The sequence below is a fragment of the Mytilus trossulus genome, chromosome 1 (assembly GCF_036588685.1).
Source record: "Mytilus trossulus isolate FHL-02 chromosome 1, PNRI_Mtr1.1.1.hap1, whole genome shotgun sequence".
NCBI lineage: Eukaryota > Metazoa > Mollusca > Bivalvia > Mytilida > Mytilidae > Mytilus > Mytilus trossulus.
In genome coordinates, this window is record NC_086373.1 from 68446189 (window position 1) to 68468364 (window position 22176).

Here is a 22176-nt window from a genome sequence, read left to right on the forward strand (position 1 = left end):
ATCGGTCAGATCTCATAATGAACATGTGAACAAAGAACCAGTATTTGATATACTTCCAACATTTTACTTATTGTATGATGTATGTCAATTCAATGCTGTAAAAAGAGCTTCATATATTTATAGTGTTTGTGTGTATTTATGCCTTTCAAAGATGTGCAATTTCCATTTACTCATTGTCATTATATATCATTGTAAATGTTTAATCAGGTTGTGATAAATATTGTATGGTTTCATTGAAAAAATATTAACGGTTTGCATGTCTAATTGATAAATGTATATTGATTATTTGTACCAAAGACTGACCAACCAGAATTATTTTTGTAGTAATTTACACATACTATTTTAAAGTTACAACATAATTTATTGTTGATCCTACACAGAATAAAACATGTAACACCAACCATTTTTAGTGTTCAGCATTTTTTTCTGTTGTCTATAAACTGTTTCACTGTTTCTTTTGATCCATGTTGAATTCAATTTTAGATATGAAGAAAACTATTTCATAACATGGTTTTACCCGATATTATTTAGAACATTGTGTCCCAACAGATGGATAACATTAGAAGAATAGGAAATGGTTTTGTGCAGTTGAAAATCATGCAATTACCTGAATTATGCAATTAAGCGGTAGCAATAAAGTGGAGTTGACTGTAGTTTGTTTGAGATATTTTTTAAATGGTCCAAGAGAGCTTTTTTCATCACCTGGCATCTGTCATCCATCATCATCTTTGTCTGTTAACTTCTACAAAAATCTTCTCCTCTAAAACAATTATTATTGGGGTATCTAGTTTATAAAATGTGTTTGCCAATCAACATGACCCCCATGACTATAAATAGAACATAGGGTAAAAATGAAAATTTTGTACATTATTTTGAAAAAAATTATGAAAAGAGAAAAATTGACAGGCGCAAATATGTTTAGATTGTTCAGCTCTACCAATTGTCCATATACATTGAAATTGTTGACAAATTCTAATAGGAGTTATTACCCTTAAATAATAAATTTTATTTTTTTTTTTTCATTTTTGCCTATTATCTTTTAAAGACTGACTTTAAAAGATACAGAGAAACATTAAACTGAAAAAATTATCAGCAAGACAAGTTCTACAATTGTGTTCAATTTTCCATATCGTCAGCCAACTCCTTATTAGAGTTATTGCACTTTGATAATTTAAAAAAAAAATGTTTTTTTAGGCTTTTGCCTATATCATAAAAATGTATATTTGATAGATAGATAGATAAGCAAAAGTGATCAGTTAAACAAGATCTACAACTAAGACCATGAAAAGTATATTGTCTGACATGTCCCTTTAATGACGATTTTTATTCTTTTTGGGGGTCTTGCCTTAATTGATATAAATAATAACAGATAGATAGACACTTTAGATATCAAAAATGATCAGCAAAGGCAAGATCTACTAACAAGTCACATTTCGCTGATATAGGTAAGAGGCTGTCACACTTTAAAAGAGTGATTGCCAAGCCCCTTAAACGAGGATTTTGTTTTACCCTCTTTTGTGTCTCAAGCAAAAACTAAAAAAGTAGAAACTGAATAGACTTATGATAAGCAATACAAGATCAACAAAATAGAGATTTTTGTCATGAATTCTATTCTAGTCTACAATGTTAGAGAGTGTCCTTAATTGAATATGCACATATACCAAGGTGAGCAACTCAGGCTCTTTAGATCTTCCAGTTTAGCCTGCTAACAAGGCATATATTGTGGTTGTCAATGTGTGGATAAAGAAATACCTAAATGGTAAGTTTTTTGTTTATTTCAGCTATTGATTAAATTGACATGTATTTTTTGGAGAACTTGATTCATGGATACTGAGTACTTGGTATTCCACAAATATTGCATCAAAAGCCTTCCAGCTATTAACCAGCTTTTCTTGAATCTGGAAGGTTTGGTGACAATTATAACAAGAGCTGTTAAAATTGGTGACTGTTTAAGACAAAATTACTTGGATCCCCCACAATTGTGCTAATTCATATAGGTAGCTATCTTTTTTATAACATTTTTTAAGCCCCATTTATGGGCATTGTGTTTTCTGGTTTGTGCATCTGTCCTTTCCTCTGTCCTGCTTCAGGTTAAAGTTTTTGGTCAAGGTAGGTTTTGATGAAGTTGAAGTCAACTTGAAACTTAGTACACATGTTCCCTATGATATGATCTTTCTAATTTTGTTGCCAAATTAGAGTGTTGACCGTAATTTCAAGGTCCACTGAACATATAAAATGATAGTGTGATTGGGACATCTGTGTACTATGGACACATTCTTGTTTTATGGCCCAGCAACAAAGTTGTCGGTGCCATAAAGTTTTACCCTTTTCCAAAATTCTGTAAGTCAGTATTTCAGAAATTCCATAATTCAGAAAGGAGTAGGGCCGATTTTGGCCTCAAATTTCAGGTTCATCTGACGAAAGATTGTGACCACTTTTTAAACACTTAAATATCTATTTTACTTGAATCAATTAGTTTATGTGAAAGATTTAAACTGATTTAGTCATAAAAAACTCACCAATTCAAGCTGAAATATAAAAAATCTACCAAATATGCCTAAAAATATCACTTTTCAGATGGTTTTTGTCAAAAATGAAAGTGGCCACATCCGTGTTCATCCTCAACCTTTATATATGTTATGTATTATCATAAAATACAACTTACATTTCAATATTAAGGATGAACACGAATGCGGCCACTTTTGTTTTACACGAAAACTATAAAATTTAACTAAAAAGCTAAAATTGTGAGGATTTCAGTAATTTAGCATGATGTAATGGTGCTAGTACCCAATATATGTGCATAGAATTGTCAAAAACAGCCCATATTTATGTAGCAGAAGCATTTTACTGTCCAATAAATAACTAAAAGTTTAGATTTTTACAATTTTATATAACTGCTATATTTTGGGGCCAAAAAGGGGTCTTACAGGACCTACTCCTTTCGTCATTTTGTCATTCCGTGACAAACCATTAAACAAAGAGTTTTTTCTAAATGCCTTCAGATATTGGGCTGATTTTTTATATGTGAGTTAACCATGATGAGTTATAGTTCAATTTTAAGTTTCGTTCCGCTCCGCTAACTTTTAGCCAGAATTTAGGGTTTACAACTTTAAAATTGTTATACAGACTGATTTATGATATGTGAGACTACCATCATGTATGTGTCCACATGTGTTATAGAAATTGCAGATATATGAACTTTTTGAGACAGGGACATTCGTGTTGCTTTGACATATCTAGTTTTTGTAAATTTCTGTTATATTTTTAATGAAAATGACCGTCTGTATAAAAATTGGTTATGAAAAAATGTCTGCTATAAGAATAAAAGAAATTGAATGAAGATTTGACTATTATATGAATGACGCATATTAGAATAAATAAAATCTTAAGAGGGCAACTTTTAATATTCTCACAAATTTTACTCCTTATCTGTTTGAAGGTATCAGAACACTCAACATTAATAACATAGAACCACTTCAAATAAAGTGAAGTACTTCCTTTTAGTGGTTAAGTTGGTTAATTACACATAGTACTGAATTTAACCCAAATACAGATATTAGAAAAAAATATTAATTTATTAATTTTGCTTTATATTGTCTCTGCTTGTTTGGTTATTTGAACTGTATCTAAATAAAGTTAAATTTGGCTTCATTTTATCCGCCAGGAATTACAAGCAAACACACTATAAAATTAAAGGAATTAAAGGAATCATAATTTCTATTAATTTTATTCTAAATCTATGAAATTAGTTTGGTATGTATGATTGGAGCTTTATTAGTATTCAGGATTAAAATCTAACTAGGAGCGTAACACACTAATTTAAAGTAATTTTTGTCTGGCAAATTAATTTACATGTAAATTATGCATTAAAATAACACATCTTTTATAGGTTAAACATTTTTTTGAACAAAAATACCTTTTGTTTTTTAATTAGATAACTCTATTTGATTGTTAGGTAAAAAATCAGTTGAATTGAGGTATTAAAATATTTTAATTATTATAAAAGGTGTCTGCCACATAGAGAGGACATTTGTCATAAGATGTCTGATACAATTGAAGTATAACTACTTATATTGGTTTCACCACATGGGAATAATCCAGGGGTACTCTAGAGGAAACTAATTATCTATTAAAAATTAAACTTGTCAAATATTGTATGAAATTATGTTTTGTTGCATTTATCATTTATCCTATGTTAATTCTGCATATTAAAAGTTTTGTTGTTTTATTGAATTTTTATAGTTATTTTTTTAAGGTATATAGTATTAAAAAAATTTCATAATTTGTTTTGCTTCGAATAGTTTCTCAAACTGATTTATTCCCCTTCTTTACAGAATGCATGTCTCAATTTCAGTTTTAAAAATGTATTGGCCTAGATAGTTTTATTTTATTTTTATCCAAGGGTCAGACTTTTTATTAATGAAGTTTCATTATTTGATAATGTTAATTAGTTTATCTCATTAGCTAATAAAGATATCAAATAATCTATAATTACCCCTATGTTAACCCTGTACATTATACTTGTCTTGTGTTTCAACTTTAATTTCACTATCATAAGTGGAAATTAAGTAGGGATAGATAAAGGAGGGAGGAATACACATCTTTAAACTTTCATTTCTCTTAAATTTTGGAAAGATTTTATTTTTAGATATTCTGGAAAATGTTCTTATATTTTGTACTTTTAGTTGTGAGTGCACATTTTGGAATTTCTGAAGGTAAGCATTAGATTTGATATCAATTTTATTTTAATACTTGCCGTTAGATATAAGCTAAATTTTCCGTAAATTTCTTTATGAAATTTTGCAGCAGTTGACATCCATGAAAACATCTCTTTCTAGTCAGAATTATCTTGGGGAAACATGAAAAAGAAAGTTGCAAAATTAAACATTGGAAGACAAAATCAGTATAAAAATGTAAAAAAAAATAGTTCAGAGACTCTTAAACTAAGTTCTGGAAAGTTCTTCAGTCTATTAGATGTTCTTCCCTTAGAAATGCTACAAATTTTATACAACCAAAAATATATAACTTTTATGAATTGTACCACTACCTAAAGTGGTTGCTATACAACTAAGTTTTAAAATATTTAATATTTTTAATGCAGAAAATACATTTTAATCACTGCACTTCAGGTTCTTATTACATTGCTCAAATTATCCTACCAATAGTTTATTTATGAATCAAATCTGAAATAAAGGAGTAGGGGCATTAAGGCCTAGTTTTGGCCCAAGAAAATAAAATGTTTGATAACCATTTCAAATTGGCACATAATGGTAAGAAATGCATAGGGTCAAGAACTAAAAATGAAAAACAGAAAGATTTTTATCTGGTGACGTCACAATTATGTCATAATATGTACTGTTTTCACAAAAACGATGAAAAATACAGAATTTTTGCAGTTTTTTTTATCTTTGTTGGGGAAACATCCTGCGCAGCCGAGAAACAACATAATAATTTAACAGAAGCTTTATTATAACTATTGGCATGATCTCACTAAATAAAAAGTTGTTTCTTATTGCGCACATACTTTTTCAATCTCAAATATACCTAAAATTTGATGAAAAAACAAGGGAAATCATGAAATTTAACAAAATATGCAAATAAGGTCATGATTTGTTGCCATGGTTACTTGTTTGATGTCAAATTTATTTTCTTTTTCTTAGTACCTTGTACCTTAGTCAAGTTTTCAGTAATTTAAAAATTTGTATGATAACTTTTAAATTAGCAGTCATTTTTGGGCCAAATAAGGGCCTTATTGCCCATACTCCTTGATTGCTTTTCTAGTTTAACATTATTAAGGAGTCATAGGGACATCTTTATTGTTTTAGGTGGTGTGGATACAAATCTATTAGTAAGGTGTTGTGTGGTAGGTACCCAGTGGGCATCAAAGAGCAGTCGTTGTGACAATTATCCCAGTGCTGTAGAAAATGTTCACCAAGATGACCAGCGGAGTTGTCGTTCTTTGTTAGAAGTATGTTGTATGAAACAAAAGCATCGTACACAGTGTGAGGATGGTAAAAAAGATGCATCTGAAAACAGTTTTTGTGCCATCAGGGATGATGTATTTGGGTCAGAGCAGTACAAGGTATGAATCGACTATTAAGACTAAAACTTTAAAGATCAACATAGATATTTATTTATGCTGGAAAAAGTTATATTGAATTGACGTTGAAAGGTATTTATGTACTATGATAAAACCTTTTTGAAACTGTTCCTTGTAATAAAAAATTATATGATTAATTTTCATAGTTTCAATTTCAAATCATTTTTAATTCTCAAGTGAATGTAAATTTGTTATCTATTATATGATTTATAAATAGAAATAGTGAACAAATATAGAAACGAGAGAAATTGGCAAAAATGACAAATAAAGAATACAGTAATAATTGTCTTTAATATTCTCTTAGTCCTTGAGTTTTAGCATGCTTTAATACCCAGTATTTGATATAAAGTGGTTGATTCAGTATAAGATATGTATTTTATCAAATGAACATTTTTCAATTGAAGGAATGCTGTCACTGCTGCAGGGTTGGTATTACAGCCAGGTCCATGGGAAGTGATTGTAACTTGTTGAGGAATGAGGAATTTGGGGGTCCATGTGATCGTGTGTATAAAGATTGTTGTCTCGGACCTAATGCAGCTAACATTACAGGTATTATGAAATTGACTCAACTCAAAACATGAAGTTTATACAGATGCTTTGATAATATATTAGATATTTTGTTTGTCAAAGTTTGGTCACTTTGTTCTTTGACACAGGCCAATTTTATGATCATTTAGTAAATTGTTGACTATTTCAATATTCTGAATAAAATTACACCACTTTTTGCAAGATGAGATTTCTCTGCAAGAAGGGATGAAAAGTTGCCACATTCATCTTATTTTGTCTTGTAACAAACATACCATGAAACAAGACTGCTCTTGTAATATTACATTTATAATGGTCTTCAGGAATGATGTTTGACATCTGGTTTTACAAAGACTTAAAACAAAAAAATAGAAATGCTTCAAAGGTTCAAATGCAAAATGCTGTAAAGTATGTGTAGAATTCACATTGAATTTTCCTAGCAATTTTTTAAGCAATTTTTTATGAACATTTTAAACTTGAAAAGAAAATTCAATAATGAGCAAAGGACATACCCTATAATAAGCTATAAAGTACTTTAAAATGATGCAAATCATGAAAACCAACAAATGTTTAACTTCACACATATGATTTGATGATTTCTTTGAACATCCAATGCATATTATAATCAATTTAAATTAGTTATGCTCTGTCCCTGTTACTGTAAGGTATGCCTTTAAGTGATGCAGTCTTCTTAAAACTGCTAAATTCTATATATTTATTCATTTCAGAAGTCAGTAATGATATCAATGAATGTGAACTTTATCCTAATAAGTTATGTAGTCACACTTGTGTGAACACGATCGGCAGTTACAGGTGTGAATGTCCTGAAGGTCATAGTTTACATCAAGATGAATCAACCTGTATAAGGGATCAAGACAGTCGTAAGTTATTATTCTTTCCTCTATATCTTCCTCCAGTAGTTGGAGTTCACAAATTTTAGAGAATAAAATTGTTTCACAATAGAATTAATCTGCCAGTAAATAACTATGAATAGTTCATTTTCTAGAGGAAAAAAACCTGATAAAACTTTGTACCTTAAAATCTAGTGCTGATTCAAAAGTTGAATAAAGAAAGTATAAATGGAGGTAACTCATGATTAAACATGAATGGTCATTATTCGTTTATAAGCTAAAAGTAGATGTGGTGCTTACATTATTGAGCAGCCTCAATAGACATATAGACAGCAACTTCCGCTATCAACGACTATGACAAAAAATCGCTGTAATTTTTTAGTAATGAATAAGCAATTTTCTGTTAAAATAAGTAAACATTGTTTATCCCAAAACAAATTTGATAACACTAAAAAAAGTTGTAAAAAAATGAAATCAATTACTAGAAGTATACAGTATAATTTAATATGTGGAGTGTTTCTGCTATCCTTATTGAGTTAATACAGTTTCGTTTTTTTGTTATTTAAACAACTATATTTTAGGTATGAGATGTGCCATCTACAACCCCTGTAACCAATTATGTGTAGACACAGATTCTGGAGTAACTTGTCAGTGTAATGCTGGATATACACTATCGTCAGACGGACATACTTGTCAAGGTACTCACTAAAACTTCTTCACAATTCCTTATGTTTGTTTAAACATTTAAATGGGAAGATCTTAGACTAGTATTTATTTATTATCACCATTTTGTGTATTCCTTTGCAACATTAAGCAACCAACAATCAATCAGTCATTTACTACAAAAAAAACCAAAGCTAACGTATAATTCATTGAGATAAGGATTTATTCTAATTTGAAATGTTTGATATTTCCACTGAATAAATTATAGTTTAACAAACATATTATTAAGTTTTCTTCATGGTGATGAAATATCGCTAAAAGACAAAATTGGCATCAGTCATACATTGTGTATCTCATTTACATTTTAGATAGGGATGAATGTCGAGAAGGTCTACACAACTGTACGAGTGACACACGATGTGTCAACTATGAGGGAACACACAGGTGTGAACGGATTCCACCACCACAATGTCCAGAGGGAGCTGAACTTAATCCTGTTACAAGACAGTGTGTCACTAAAAGGCAGTGTAATAGAGGATTTAATTTTAATGTGATTTCCTTAGCTTGTGAAGGTGAGATCATTGTGATACAAAAACTTCTTATGTCTAATATATTTTTGGTGTATGGCATAATTGCTAGCTGTAAATGCATGTCTGTGAGGTGTCACCTGACCTTAACCTCATGTTTTTGGTTCTTTGGTCAATGTAAAGTTTTGTCTAAGTTTGTGTTATCCTGTTTCTAAGATACAATAAGCTGAAGGTCAAATCTTTTTGAATTATGGAATTATTACAAAAGAATACAAGGTACATGTTTGAATGGTAGGTTCTGTGGGAAATATTAGTATTATTTAATAGGGTTAACTATATTTGGGATGTGGCAAGATTGTAATGGTTAAATATGGTCCACATGTCCATCTGGTTTTGATTGTCTAACCTTGACCTCATTTTCATGGTTACTTTGTCCATAATGAAGTTTTCTTGGTTAACCTGGTTTAGAGATACTATAAGTAATAGGTGAATTATATTTGGTCGGATTTTATATTAAATTATTATAAGGCATAGATGTCTGTCTTGTGACCTTGACCCCCTTTGCATGGATTACTTCTAATGTTGATATTTTGTAATACTTGTCTTGTTAAAGGTAGAGCCACCTTGATAGAAAAAAGTGTAACTGATCTAGTAAATTCTGACCACCAGTATTGATAAATCTCAAAAATGTTATAATTGTAATTGATATTTAGGAACAGGTTTTTATTTGGCAGTACACAGCCCATACCGCATAGTCAGCTATAAAAGGCCCCGATAAGACAATGTTAAACAATTCAAACAAGAAAACTAACGACCTTATTTATTTAAAAATTGAACGAAAAACAAATATGTAAGTACATGTAATACTATTTGGGGTCATGTTTGCATTTATATAGATGCAATTGGTGGTCAACAAATATATATGCAAGATTGATGAAGCTATACTTATATGCATATCATTTATATCAGACTTTACATTATAATAGCTCAAAAGACGTGCTTTCTAATATCTTTGAGGTTTATTCTATGTTGACAATGTTTTTGGAGTTGTAATATAATGTTGACTGTACATTTATTTTTATTAACATTCAATCTTGTCATGATATTTTCAGATATTGATGAGTGTGCCCAACAGATTGATGCCTGTACACCAGAACAGAGATGTGAAAATAATGATGGATCCTATTCCTGTAGGAGAATTGTAGGCTGTGGAACAGGATATTCCTTGGATGAGGAAACACAGTCCTGTATAGGTAAGTTAGAACATGTTTGAATTCCTATTCCTGTAGGAGAATTGTAGGCTGTGGAACAGGATATTCCTTGGACGAGGAAACACAGTCCTGTATAGGTAAGTTAGAACACATAGGTATGGAATCATGATTACTGAGGGATAATAAGGAGAATTGTAGGCTGTGGAACATAATATTCCTTGGATGAGGAAACACAGTCCTGTATAGGTAAGTAAGAACACATTTGAATGAGATTAAGTTTGCTGAAGGAAAATGCTTCCATAAGGAAAATTTCAGGCTGCTGAACATGATACTCTGTAAAGAAAGAAAAGACCTGTATAGGTGGTAATATGATTGATATAGATTATTGGTAAAAATAAGGAACAATTAAGGGTTCTATTCCTGCGTGAGTACTTATAAGCTGTGATATAAGGTTAATATCTACAATCCATTATTTGTAATTGTGGTTCCTTTACAATAATTATAGACTATATATTTAGCAACAGGTATTTTATTGGAAAGAGGAACATAAAGAGGAAAAGGCATTTATTCCTGCCAAAAAAGTACTGTGGTTTTAATATTATTCATGGAGAATTATTTTTTGTTGACTTGGTTGATATAGGTGAACAACAAATTTTAGTCTTCCATAAATTGTAAATAACCTATAAGCTTGTATGAAAACTGGGATAGAAAAATAGGATTAATTAATGTGATAGTTTAATTGACTTTTTTTTAAACAATGAATTGTAGATGTGAATGAATGTGAGGCTGGCACACATAATTGTGGTAATGGGTATGAATGTGTCAACATTAAAGGATCTTTTAGATGTACTCCAATTAAATGTCCAGATGGACACCAATTTAATACCAGGACAGGAAAATGTGAGAGGGTTAACTGTCCCAGAGGATTCAGGTCTGATTCCAGAGGAATGTGCATTGGTAAGTTATACCGAATAAAGTTTTTGAGGGTATCGATTCAACTGCATGTCAATGCAGTCTCGAAGGGTTAAAAAGAGGAGTTCTTTCAGTTGATACTTTATTTTGTTACCGTCTGAATGCAGTTTATACTGAATTATGTCCCCTTCTGAATGCAGTTTTTACTGAATTATGTCCCCTCCTGAATGCAGATTATACTGAGTTATGTCCCTTTCTGAATGCAGTTTATACTGAATTATGTCCCCTTCTGAATGCAGATTATACTGAATTATGTCCCCTTCTGAATGCAGATTATACTGAATTATGTCCCCTTCTGAATGCAGTTTATACTGAATTATGTCCCCTTCTGAATGCAGATTATACTGAATTATGTCCCATTCTGAATGCAGTTTATACTGAATTATGTCCCCTTCTGAATGCAGATTATACTGAATTATGTCCCCTCCTGAATGGTTTCATTGGTAAATATAGATATAGGTTTGATCATGAGACAACATAACAACAATTTGATGAAATGTTGAGATACGGTATAAAAGGAATGACACTTTTATTGCAGTCATTAATCTGAACAATTGCTTGAAGTACTAATGATATGTACTGAATTGTTGAAAACTTACACCATCATCAGATTTGATTTTTGACTTGTACTGTTCTTATGATATTTAACAAAGTCGTACCTATATTACAGATTTGGATGAGTGCCAGAGATCTGGAATATGTGATTCCACTGAAACTTGTGAGAATACCTATGGAGCATATAGATGTCGTTCTAATTATAACTGTGAATCAGGTTATCAAGCTGATACCCGGTCAGGAAACTGTGTTGGTGAGATATCATACAGTATATCAGAAAGTTTTTTACCATTTATGCTAGCAATTTCTTTCTCACAAAATTGGCCTTATCCAAACATTTTGAAATACATTATTCAAGCTGCAAAAATTAAATAATAAAAAACGGCTTAGATTTAACTTCACCTTCTAGGAGTCAAACTGTCAAACCATGATAATAACTGATGAGAAAACAACTGAATGCATGATATCTTTCTGTTGATTGAATGAATAGAAACAGGGTTCTCCCCAGAAATTTTGGATAGCATCACATTTGGCGTAAAAAAAATTGTCGCATCGTGGCAACGCTCTATTTCCATTTTGATATATGCGTTATTATTTATTACAAAATGTATTATATTGTTTGTATGCTATAGGTCCTTATTTGGTGAATAAAATATTCTATTCAACCCTATTCTTTGTGTCAATATTGTTGAAATCATGACTGAGAATACAATTAAACTACAACCATGATAACAGTATTTTTAGTTTATGTTTTCTATATTCATTTATAGTTCCAGAATTATTTTTTCCTCTTGGGCCAAATTATATATGTGTGGTTCCAGTTAAAAAAAATCTTTATTATTTCTATTAGAAAAACAAACACTGACTGACAAAATATATACTATTGCATTGAAACAAGAAACAAACAGTAGTGTGCTACCCTAGAGTACAGAAAATTGTGATGTGACTTTAAAATTGGTATTTGCTACACATATACTAAAATTATTGATTAACTGAAGGTAATAAGTGGTGTGTCCTTCTTACAAGTACTGTCAGTTGTTGCATTGTTAAGAGCTTTTTTTTCCTTATACAGATATTGATGAGTGTGCAAGAGGGACCCATGACTGCGCTTCAAGTCAGAAATGTATAAATAGACGAGGAAGTTTTATATGTGATTGTCCAGAAGGATTTAGGCAATCAGCTGAGGGTGTATGTCAAGGTAGATATAAATCTATAAAAATTTACAGATGTAGACCAAATGTGCATGAAAATACTGTTAATATAAGAAATTATAGAATGCTTTCATAAAATAAAAAATTAAAGAGACGATATAGAAAAATAAATGTTGAAAGTATTATTTCTCGCTTTATTTTGTGAGTTTATTACAATCAAATTTCAGCTTTTGGTCAATCGTATTCAATAAAAAAAATGTATTTTTTTTGGAATTTACAGTATAACAAATCAAGTTAGGTTCTGGTCCTTTATCATATTACAACAACTATGAATACAATAGATAAATGTAAGGAGTTCACACTTTACTAATTTCAGGACTATTTGTCAAGTCAAAATTACAACTTTTGGTTTCAAACAATTTGCTTAATTTTTCAAGTGTACTGATTAAGGTGAACCATATATAATCTACAAAAATAAAGCCACAAATACATATTTTTATGCCCCACCTATGATAGTAGAGGGGTATTATGTTTACTGGTATGTGGGTCTGTTTATTCATCCGTCCTTCCTTTCGTCCCGTCTCAGGTTAAAGTTGAGGTCAAATCAACTTGAAACTCAGTACACATGTGCCCTATGATATGATCTTTCTAATTTTAATGCCAAGATAGTGTTTGGACCCCAATTTCACAGTTCACTGAACATAGAAAATGATAGTGCAAATTTCAGGTTAAAGTTTTTGGTGAAGGTAGTTTTTGATGAAGTTGATGTCCAATCAACTTAATACTTTGTATAGATGTTTCCTATGATATGATCTTTCTGATTTAAATGCCAAATTTTTTAGTTTTTACCCCAATTTCAAGGTCCACTAAACATAGAAAATTATAGTGTGAGTAGGGCATCCGTGAACTATGGACACATTCTTGTTTACTAATACATGATGGTGTTTAAAACTACTATTTTATTTCATTTTTCAGACGTTGATGAATGTGCCTATGGAAATGTTTGTCCTTTTAATGCTGGTTGTACCAACACTCAAGGAAGTTATAGATGTGAATGTAACCCTGGGCTGAAACAGGAGGGAAGAATGTGTGTGGGTAAGATATATTTGTTACACCATACCTGCCAACTTTTCAAAATGCCCATGGGGGTTTTGCGTGCAAGTTGGCTGTTATAGTCCTAAAAAAATCTTCAAGGGGGCCTGCAAATATATTTTAATGTTGTTTTTTCCTTTTTTATTCTTTTTATAAGCCTAATGTCATTATAAAATTAATTGTTTTGTTTAAATTGTGGACAAAATGGCTTTTTCAAAATTTCAATTTTGAAGCCTCCATGGGGGAAATCCCCCACAAATAGTGACAGTTGGCAGGTATGTTACACCCTTTGTGGAATTTACTGACCCAATAAGCTTAATATGTATAACTTATATTATTACATTGGTTATTATAAATTACATTGATTTCCCAGTGAAATAAAAACCGATTATTTCACATTTGAAATAAAAGTGGTTATTTCACTCCTCTGAGTCATACAACAAAAGGGGTTGTCATGATGTCTGGGATCAAAACAAAATGTGAATGCTTAGAAAACTATATAGTTCCTTACATTTTCTACTTTAATCTCAGAAAAAAACCATTTGCCAATGTAATAAAAAGAATAACTAAATTAAAAAAAAATCAAATATAAAAAAATATTCAACTTGTTAGGTAACAACACTGATGATTAAGTCATGTATTACACGTATACATGAATTAATGTGTTGTCCAGTCACATGTTGAATATTTTTCTCTTTTTGAATACTTCGATTAGTTTTTCTATAAATATCATTATTACAGCTAATCTACTTTTGTTGTTTTGCTATTTTCAGACATTGATGAGTGTCAAGAGCCGAACAGGTGTCAACACGGTTGTGTCAACATGCTTGGATCCTATCATTGTACATGTGAAACTGGATACCAGTTATCTACTGACCAAAGAACATGTGAAGGTAAAGGAGAGTAAAAAAAATGCATAATTCCTGTCAAACTAAAGGCTGATGCCTACATTCTATACTGTATAAATGCATCAACAAGGTACTGTGGATTCTTTTATTTTCATTGGATCCTACTTGTATTTTCATGAATTAAGCCAAACTTACATGATCCTGGATATTTAATTTCGTGATTTTGCCAAAGTTTGCATACAAGCTTATATGTTACAATGTATTCTTTAAACCTTTTATTTTGTGGTTCACCTGTACCCACGAAATCCACGAAAATTGGTATCCAACGAATAATAATGAATCCACAGTATCAAATAGTGAAAAATAGATTAACGTGAAGTTGGCAAGATACAGATAAACTTGAAAAAGTATCAATGAAAATAAGTTTGCTTACAGATTGTATAAAGCATTGTATTAGTTCCACTAATATGATATCAAAAATATTCATAGGCTCATGCTTTGAATTGTATTTTTACCACCATCAGTAAGATGGGAATGATCAAAGGTGTAAGTTATATAAACTTTAAGGGTTTTAATAATTTTACATTTGTAGCATTAAGTATTATGAGGTGAATTGAAAGTCAATTCTAAGGAGGTGTGCTAACAGAGTATGCATTAAAATTGTCTGTGTGGCTATTTGGCATCATAGAACCCCGATCATTACATGTTTGTTGCAGGGTAACAGTTGTACTCAGATCAGAAAAGAATCACATGGATCTTACAACATACAGACCTAGTTTGCATCATAGAACCATATCATTACATGTTAGTTGCAGGGTATCAGTTGTATACAGAACAGAAAAAAAATCACAATTTGATCTCCCAAAATACAGTACCAGTTTTGTCTGCAAAATGATACACAGTTTGGGTACCTCCTAACATCATAGGCGAATTCAGGGGGGCCGGGCTCCCCCTTTTGTGGGAAAAATTTGGTTGATTATATTGGGGATCATTGAACCGTGACTAGATCTGGGCCCCCTCTTAGGTAGCACTCCACAGTTAGGTGTGTAGTTTCGCATTTTGGCCCCTGTGGATTTTTCAAATATGAGAGCTAGTGTGCAATAAAAATCATTTTTGGATAGCTGAGTATTAAAATAGCCTTTGTATTGGGTTTATATGATCATCAAGGTTATGTAATGTATGTAATATAGGCTGTTTTCTGTATGACAGTCCGTATTTGCATGTCCCTACCATACATTGGTCCGGCAATTATTGCAATGTTTTTTTCCAACTTTTTATCGCACAAACTTTGTGATTGGATTTTACGAAAAAATGAGGCGAAAGACACCCATTTTTTATTTGATCATTAGGAAGATTTAGGAAAACAGTTTCTAAAAAGGTATCACTCAAAGGCATTGAAATTCTAGTTTGATCCAAATTGTGGGGGGAATTGAGACATGTTCACCCCCCTTTTTGCCATATTTTATTGGAAATAAATGCAGAATGTTGCCATGGATACAGATAAAAGGAATTTATTTTCACCCTATTAACTTTTGAAAATCAAATCTATGGAAGATACTGATTACATACATATGCACATGTACAACACAAACAGTTAGGTTAATGTATTAGAAATCCAGGAATAGGAGATGATAAAACATTTTGGGGCTCATTTTTAATTTTATTTTCTAACTGTGGAGTGCTACCTTAGATCAGTCAGAGGGCCCCCCTTAGGAAAAGTTCTGGATCCGCCACTGAACAGTCCTGTTAAAATACACATTGTTTACTGTAAACACTGAAATTATAGCAATGTTTATATTAATATTGCAAATAATGGGATAATATCTGAGTTTATAGGTATAGGTATTTAGTTTGCAGGCAATCTTGCAATGGTAGAATGTTGCATCTGAAAGGTGAAGATTTTTTCTTAATAAAAACTTGTTATGTATCGCTTAAAAAGTGAATTTGTCACATTTTTTTTTCACTAACATTTACTATATTTTATTGAATGCTGATTTTACAGATATTGATGAATGTCGTACCTATGCCAACAGAGGTCAGGTTTGTGCTGGAGAATGTGTAAATCTACCAGGTTCTTACAGATGTTCATGTCCAGAGGGATGGAGATCTCTTTCCAATGGAAGGACATGTCAGGGTAAGGTCAAGGTCATTTACATGTTGTTCCATTTACTAAAGATTTAGTTCACCATACATTTGATTGAGTGAGTGTACTTTCAAAATAAATTGAACAGGTTGAAGGTTAAGTCAAGTGTAATTGAACTATATAATTTGCTTCATTGTAACAAATAAGCTAGCACAACATCATGTTATATGTATTGAACATAGGTATACCGTATACAGAATGGCACATTCACAGCAAGAAAGTTACATTTGCTTAATTTGTTTAAGTAAGAACTAGGCTAGTGCAAAGATAAATGTCACATGAAATGTCTTTTTCAATCTCTTCATTGAAAACCAACTATCCCTGAACTGTCCTTTCATTTTGTATCTTAACATTTTTTAAAGAAAAAAATGTGTTGAATTATATATATGTTACAGTAAATAGGTGAAATTAGGAATTACATGTAATTACTAAAATTTAGGAATTACCGGTAATTCCCGATGCACTTAGTTAATACAAGTAATTCCTAAAACGGTCCAGTTATTACTATTTTCAAAATGAATTTTTACACCTATTTACTGACCGCTTAAACAATGTTGTATTATGGTCAGGTGATTTGTTAGTACTCTTAAAATTTTGAATGGTTGATTTGTATCAAAAATATCTTGAATAAATATGGACTTTCAAATATTTGGTTAAATCAGAGTAACTTTAGTTTTAATCCAAAATGGTTAAAGTTGAGCATTATACAGATAATTTTTGACCAATTTCAGCAGACATGGAAATCAGAAATGGAAAATTCTCCCAAAGAAAACTTTGAATTTGAAGAAGATTTAGACTTATTACCTTATAAAGATAAGATAATGCTATGTAGTGGGTTAAGAACTGGAATGAACTGTTATGTGCATTAGCTTCGAGATATATAAAAAAAAAAATCTTTTTTTTTGTTGTTAAATCATTAATAAAAATGATATAGTGAAATTATAATTAACTGTTAGCAGCCAATCTGGTTCTATTTTGTTAAATCAGCTGAGAAACAAGGTTGATGAGTTGTGCACTTGTGAGTGAATATTTGGATCTCATTGAATACATATTCATGTGACCTTCGATTCAACCCCTAGCTGGAGATGGGTTATTGATGTATTAAACTATTAAAATTGTAAGGGTTTTGCAGAACAAATAGTCTCGCCTTCTTTTGCTGTTAATCGCAGGCTCAACAAAAATGTGGAAAAAATATTAAAATTTTCCTCTAGATACTATCTTTTGACTAGTACTGTAAGAAGCTTCGGTCAAAATTGGGTAAAAATCCAGGATGGTTTATTAAATCTTATGTTTTAAAAACTTTAACTGCAGAGTGTATGTAATGTTAACTGGGAAAATACTAGTCTTTTTAATAAGTTATATACGAAAAAGAGGATTTTTTTTTAACAAACTTTACTTTTGGATATTATCTTATGATCATAAACATTTAGCTTCTGTCAAAGTTTGGTAGAAATCCAGGATATTTGGAGAAAGTTATTTAAAAGTTTTAAACCACAGTGCATGATGGAGATTTTAGTTTAACAATATTATGAAATCAATTTTGGATTGATATCATTGTCTTGCATGCATATATTTACGGAGTTTCAAAACCTGTAAAACAACCATTTTTCAGTTTCAATTCACAAACACAAAAGAGTATATGCACTTTTGAGTGCCTTATATTCCTACATCCCCAAGAAAGCTCCCTTAAAATCCCTACCCCTTTACTTTCTTATTTGGAACAAATGTATCTTGAATTATGTTTTTGATTTTAAAACAAAAACATCAAGTTAGTAAACAGCTGTAAAATTGACAAAAAAAATCAGTAATTACCAGTAATCACTGAAACAACTAGTAAATACATGTAATTACTAAATTGGCTAGTAATTACAGGTATTTACTGAAATGTTTAGTAATTACGTGTAATTCCTAATTTCACCTATTTACTGTAACATATATAAAGACATGCTATATTTAATTTAATTTAGATGTTGATGAGTGTGCAGAAGGCACGGCTAGATGTCAAGGTCAAGAGGCCATGTGCTATAACACTAGAGGAAGTTACAAATGTCCACAAATTCAATGTCCATCAGGATTTGTTAGAACACCTTTAGGTCCAAGAAGAAATAGGTTAGTTGTTATTTTATGAAGATTGAAGTGATTATGTTAATAGTTTATGTTTTTGTTTTGTTTCTTTGGATTGTTTTTACTCATACATTTGTACTGCATTTTGTTAAAATCAATGTTAGTTTTTTAAATCATATTATTGCATCAAAGTCAAAAGCCAACACAAGAACTTGCATTGTTGCTGGATATACACAAACTGTTAAAAATGAGCACCATTTCATTGAATTTTAGAATATAAATGGATATGAAATAATACATAAAGCATGATTGAAATATGTCACAGAAATCCTTCAAAAAATAACTTGAAACTGCCTTACTTTTTAAATTAGTTATGTATAAACTAATAATGCTTGAAATGTTATCTGTGCATTTAAAATGTAGCAAATTCTTATGGTGTTACTTAATATACTGCCAAACAAATCATTGAAGTTTATATTTAAACGATTTAGAAATCAATTGATGGATTTATCTCCCTTTATTTCAGCGTTCGTTGTAAAAGAGTATCTTTCACCTGTCGACAGAATGACTATGAATGTATAAATGCACCAATTTCTTTGTCATACAACTTCCTGTCATTTCCCGAAAACGTGAAAATTCCAAGTGACTTATTTGCAATGTCAGGACCGCAGACGACAGAAAAAATATTTGACTGGGAATTAAAGATTGTCAATGTGACACCACTTAGAGCTGATTCAGTGAAAGTTAATCGTGGTTATTTTGACTTGAAGGTGGGGCCTGGTGAAGCTGTTGTTGCTTTAAATTACCGTATTTCTGGACCTCAAGATATTGAACTGGAATTAAAAATGAAAATAACAGACAGAAGAACAAGATACACAGGGACGGCTGTGTCCAAAATATTCCTTTATGTCACAGGAGCTAACATTTCATAGTCTTAAAACTTTCATGTTCTTTCAAAATAAACTTTTATAGAACAAAACCAAACCAAAACTTGCATTGTTTACCGTAAACTGTATTTCTGTTTTATATTGATTGTTCATTAAACAAACATTTATCATAAAAGTTGATGGTCATTTATTTGTGCATTATATATAACACAAAAGTAAAAGAATGATATTTTTGGAAAATAAATGAAGATGTTTTAATTGTAAAATTTAATCACACATTGTATATAGCCCAAAGTATTAAATTCAAGAAAAAAATCTTAATTTTTGTAAGAAATTTGATAAGAGACTTTTAACATTTAATGCATCAGCTGTTTTATGAATGCTAAATAACTTGAGGCATGCATGTTTTATTTTTTTGGAAACACACTAACAGCTTCTTTAATTTTCCATTTTTTTCCAATTTTTTTTCCATTTTTTTTGGTGTTGTACATATTGACCAAGAATGTTCAGAATGTATAAAGAATTTATGGTGTATATATCTTAAAATCATTTCATTAGTCTAGATAAATATTATCTTGATTGTATTTTGTAAAATGTGGTAGAGCCAATACTCAATACATTCCATTTGTATATACAAATCCAAAATGATAACTCCCACCAAGAATAGTTAAAAAAGAATCTGGTTGAAGAAAGCCAACTTTAATCTCAAATGGATTCGTCACCTTAGTACAAGTATTTTCAAATGAATGCATGTCAGAGCTATGAATTGAACAGTATTTTGCTTGAACCTTTTAAATTTGTTTGGAAGAACTTTTGGTCAGTAATTGTTTTTTTCTTTTAACTTCAGTTTTACAATGAAAACACATAAGTATACATGTATTATATTAATTTTCAACAAGTTTATAGCTTTGATTTAGCAATATAAGTATAACTTTGTGACAATTTAAGCTCTACCCTGTTTTTGACTAATTAAAGCTCTTTAAGGTTAGTGTAGATAGAAACCTTTTAGAAGTCCCCAACCTTATTATTTTATATTTCATCATTGATATGTGTACTAATGATCATTTGACATATTCCAATCAGTATAATAAAAAAAAATTAAACTTCAAAATTAGCAATTTTGTTATCTCATATTATTCATTATTATTCAACTTTTGATGCCACCCTTTTTTGCATGTGTTCAAAATAAAAAATCAATAGAAAGCAGTTTGAACATTTGAAATTACAGAATATATCTTGTAATGCTATCATTAAAAACCCTGTATACTTTCATCATATTTTTACGCTTTGTAAGGAAAGTTTTCTCGGACTAGATGTATCAAACTTTTTACTGGCTCCCATTTTTTGTCTTGTTCACAACTAGCTTACTTCTGGAAATGTTAATAAATGTATATTAGTAGACTATATAAACTAGTGCCAGGGGACTATAGTGCAATAATTAACAGCTCATCACGCTGCCATTGTGAATATATAAGATGTAACTAAATCTTAACTAATATAAAGCATGTATTGTTGTACAGTTTTGCTTTGCAATCAAAATTATGCACAGAAGACCACTCTTCTTATGTATGTTTTCACTTTTTATAATAAAAAAAATACTGCTTTCATAAATATTTGTATTTGTGTTCTGTTCTGTATTGCTAAGCATTAAAATGTACTAATCTTGTCAAAGGTACAATAATTTTTTTTCAAACTACACTCCAAATTTAAATGACAAAGAAAAATTTGCATCAAGATTGAATATGATGATTGATGAATGAATTTTGGTGTTTTAACACCTCTTAGTGCTAACACTATTGGCGTCTTTCTCGAAGTCAGTTTCTATTGGTGGAGGAGACAAGATACACTGATCTTAGGCATGAAAAACTGACAATCCTAGTCCATTAAGATTGGAGTTGAGAACACCTTTCATGTGCAGGATTCCAACTTAAAACCACAGTACTGACAGGCTAGTGGTACAGAAAACTCAGCCACTAAGGCCCTAAATTGAAAATAACATTTATTTTTTATTTTCAATCCAGCTAAAAAAACATCTACTGAAAGGTTTTATTTCATAGAAAAACTATTGAAAAGACATTTTAAAAATTGATATAAAAATAAGATGTGGTTTGATTGCCAACAAGAAACTTGCAACAGGGTAAGCCAAAAAAGCCCCCAAAATGGCAATATGACAAATGTAAAGCAATTCAAACAAGAAAACTAAGCTGAAATTCACACATTTGAAAACATAAATATATTATGAAGAAATCTCAACTTGTGGTCACCCAAATTTTAAAATTTGATTCTTTTTCAAAAGAGGTATTTTGCTGGCAAATGACGGTGTCGTCTGCAGCAGAGTACCATGTGACTTGAAGTCCCTAGACTGTATCCAGAATAAGACCAAGTCTGTTGCCTGGCAGTTTTTTGCTTTGCCATCTTTACCTGTGCTTCTCGATGCTGTGGAAGTTCTTAATATTCAGACTAATTTTGCTTATTTTCCAAATCTATTTCTTACTATAATAGATGGAAATGATGACAAAAACTTTGTTTCTGAAGCAAATGGTGATACTGGTGAGTAGCTGTATATATAGTTCAGATTATGTAC

The 22176-nt window shown here is 30.8% G+C and overlaps 1 protein-coding gene across 1 annotated transcript in view; it reads left to right on the forward strand.

Annotated features, from left to right (window-relative positions):
• Positions 1-21207, forward strand: part of LOC134691568 (fibulin-2-like) — a 39853-nt gene extending 18646 nt beyond the window's left edge. Inside the window, exons 11-24 of the mRNA XM_063552169.1 lie at positions 5829-6085; positions 6508-6652; positions 7357-7509; positions 8061-8177; positions 8511-8714; positions 9782-9922; positions 10649-10837; positions 11523-11660; positions 12480-12605; positions 13534-13653; positions 14424-14543; positions 16501-16632; positions 18609-18750; positions 19232-21207. Coding sequence (XP_063408239.1) covers positions 5829-6085; positions 6508-6652; positions 7357-7509; positions 8061-8177; positions 8511-8714; positions 9782-9922; positions 10649-10837; positions 11523-11660; positions 12480-12605; positions 13534-13653; positions 14424-14543; positions 16501-16632; positions 18609-18750; positions 19232-19637 — 2390 coding nt within the window. The 3' untranslated portion in view covers positions 19638-21207. The remainder of the gene's footprint in view (positions 1-5828; positions 6086-6507; positions 6653-7356; positions 7510-8060; positions 8178-8510; positions 8715-9781; positions 9923-10648; positions 10838-11522; positions 11661-12479; positions 12606-13533; positions 13654-14423; positions 14544-16500; positions 16633-18608; positions 18751-19231) is intronic.
• Positions 21208-22176: the final 969 nt, after the last annotated feature.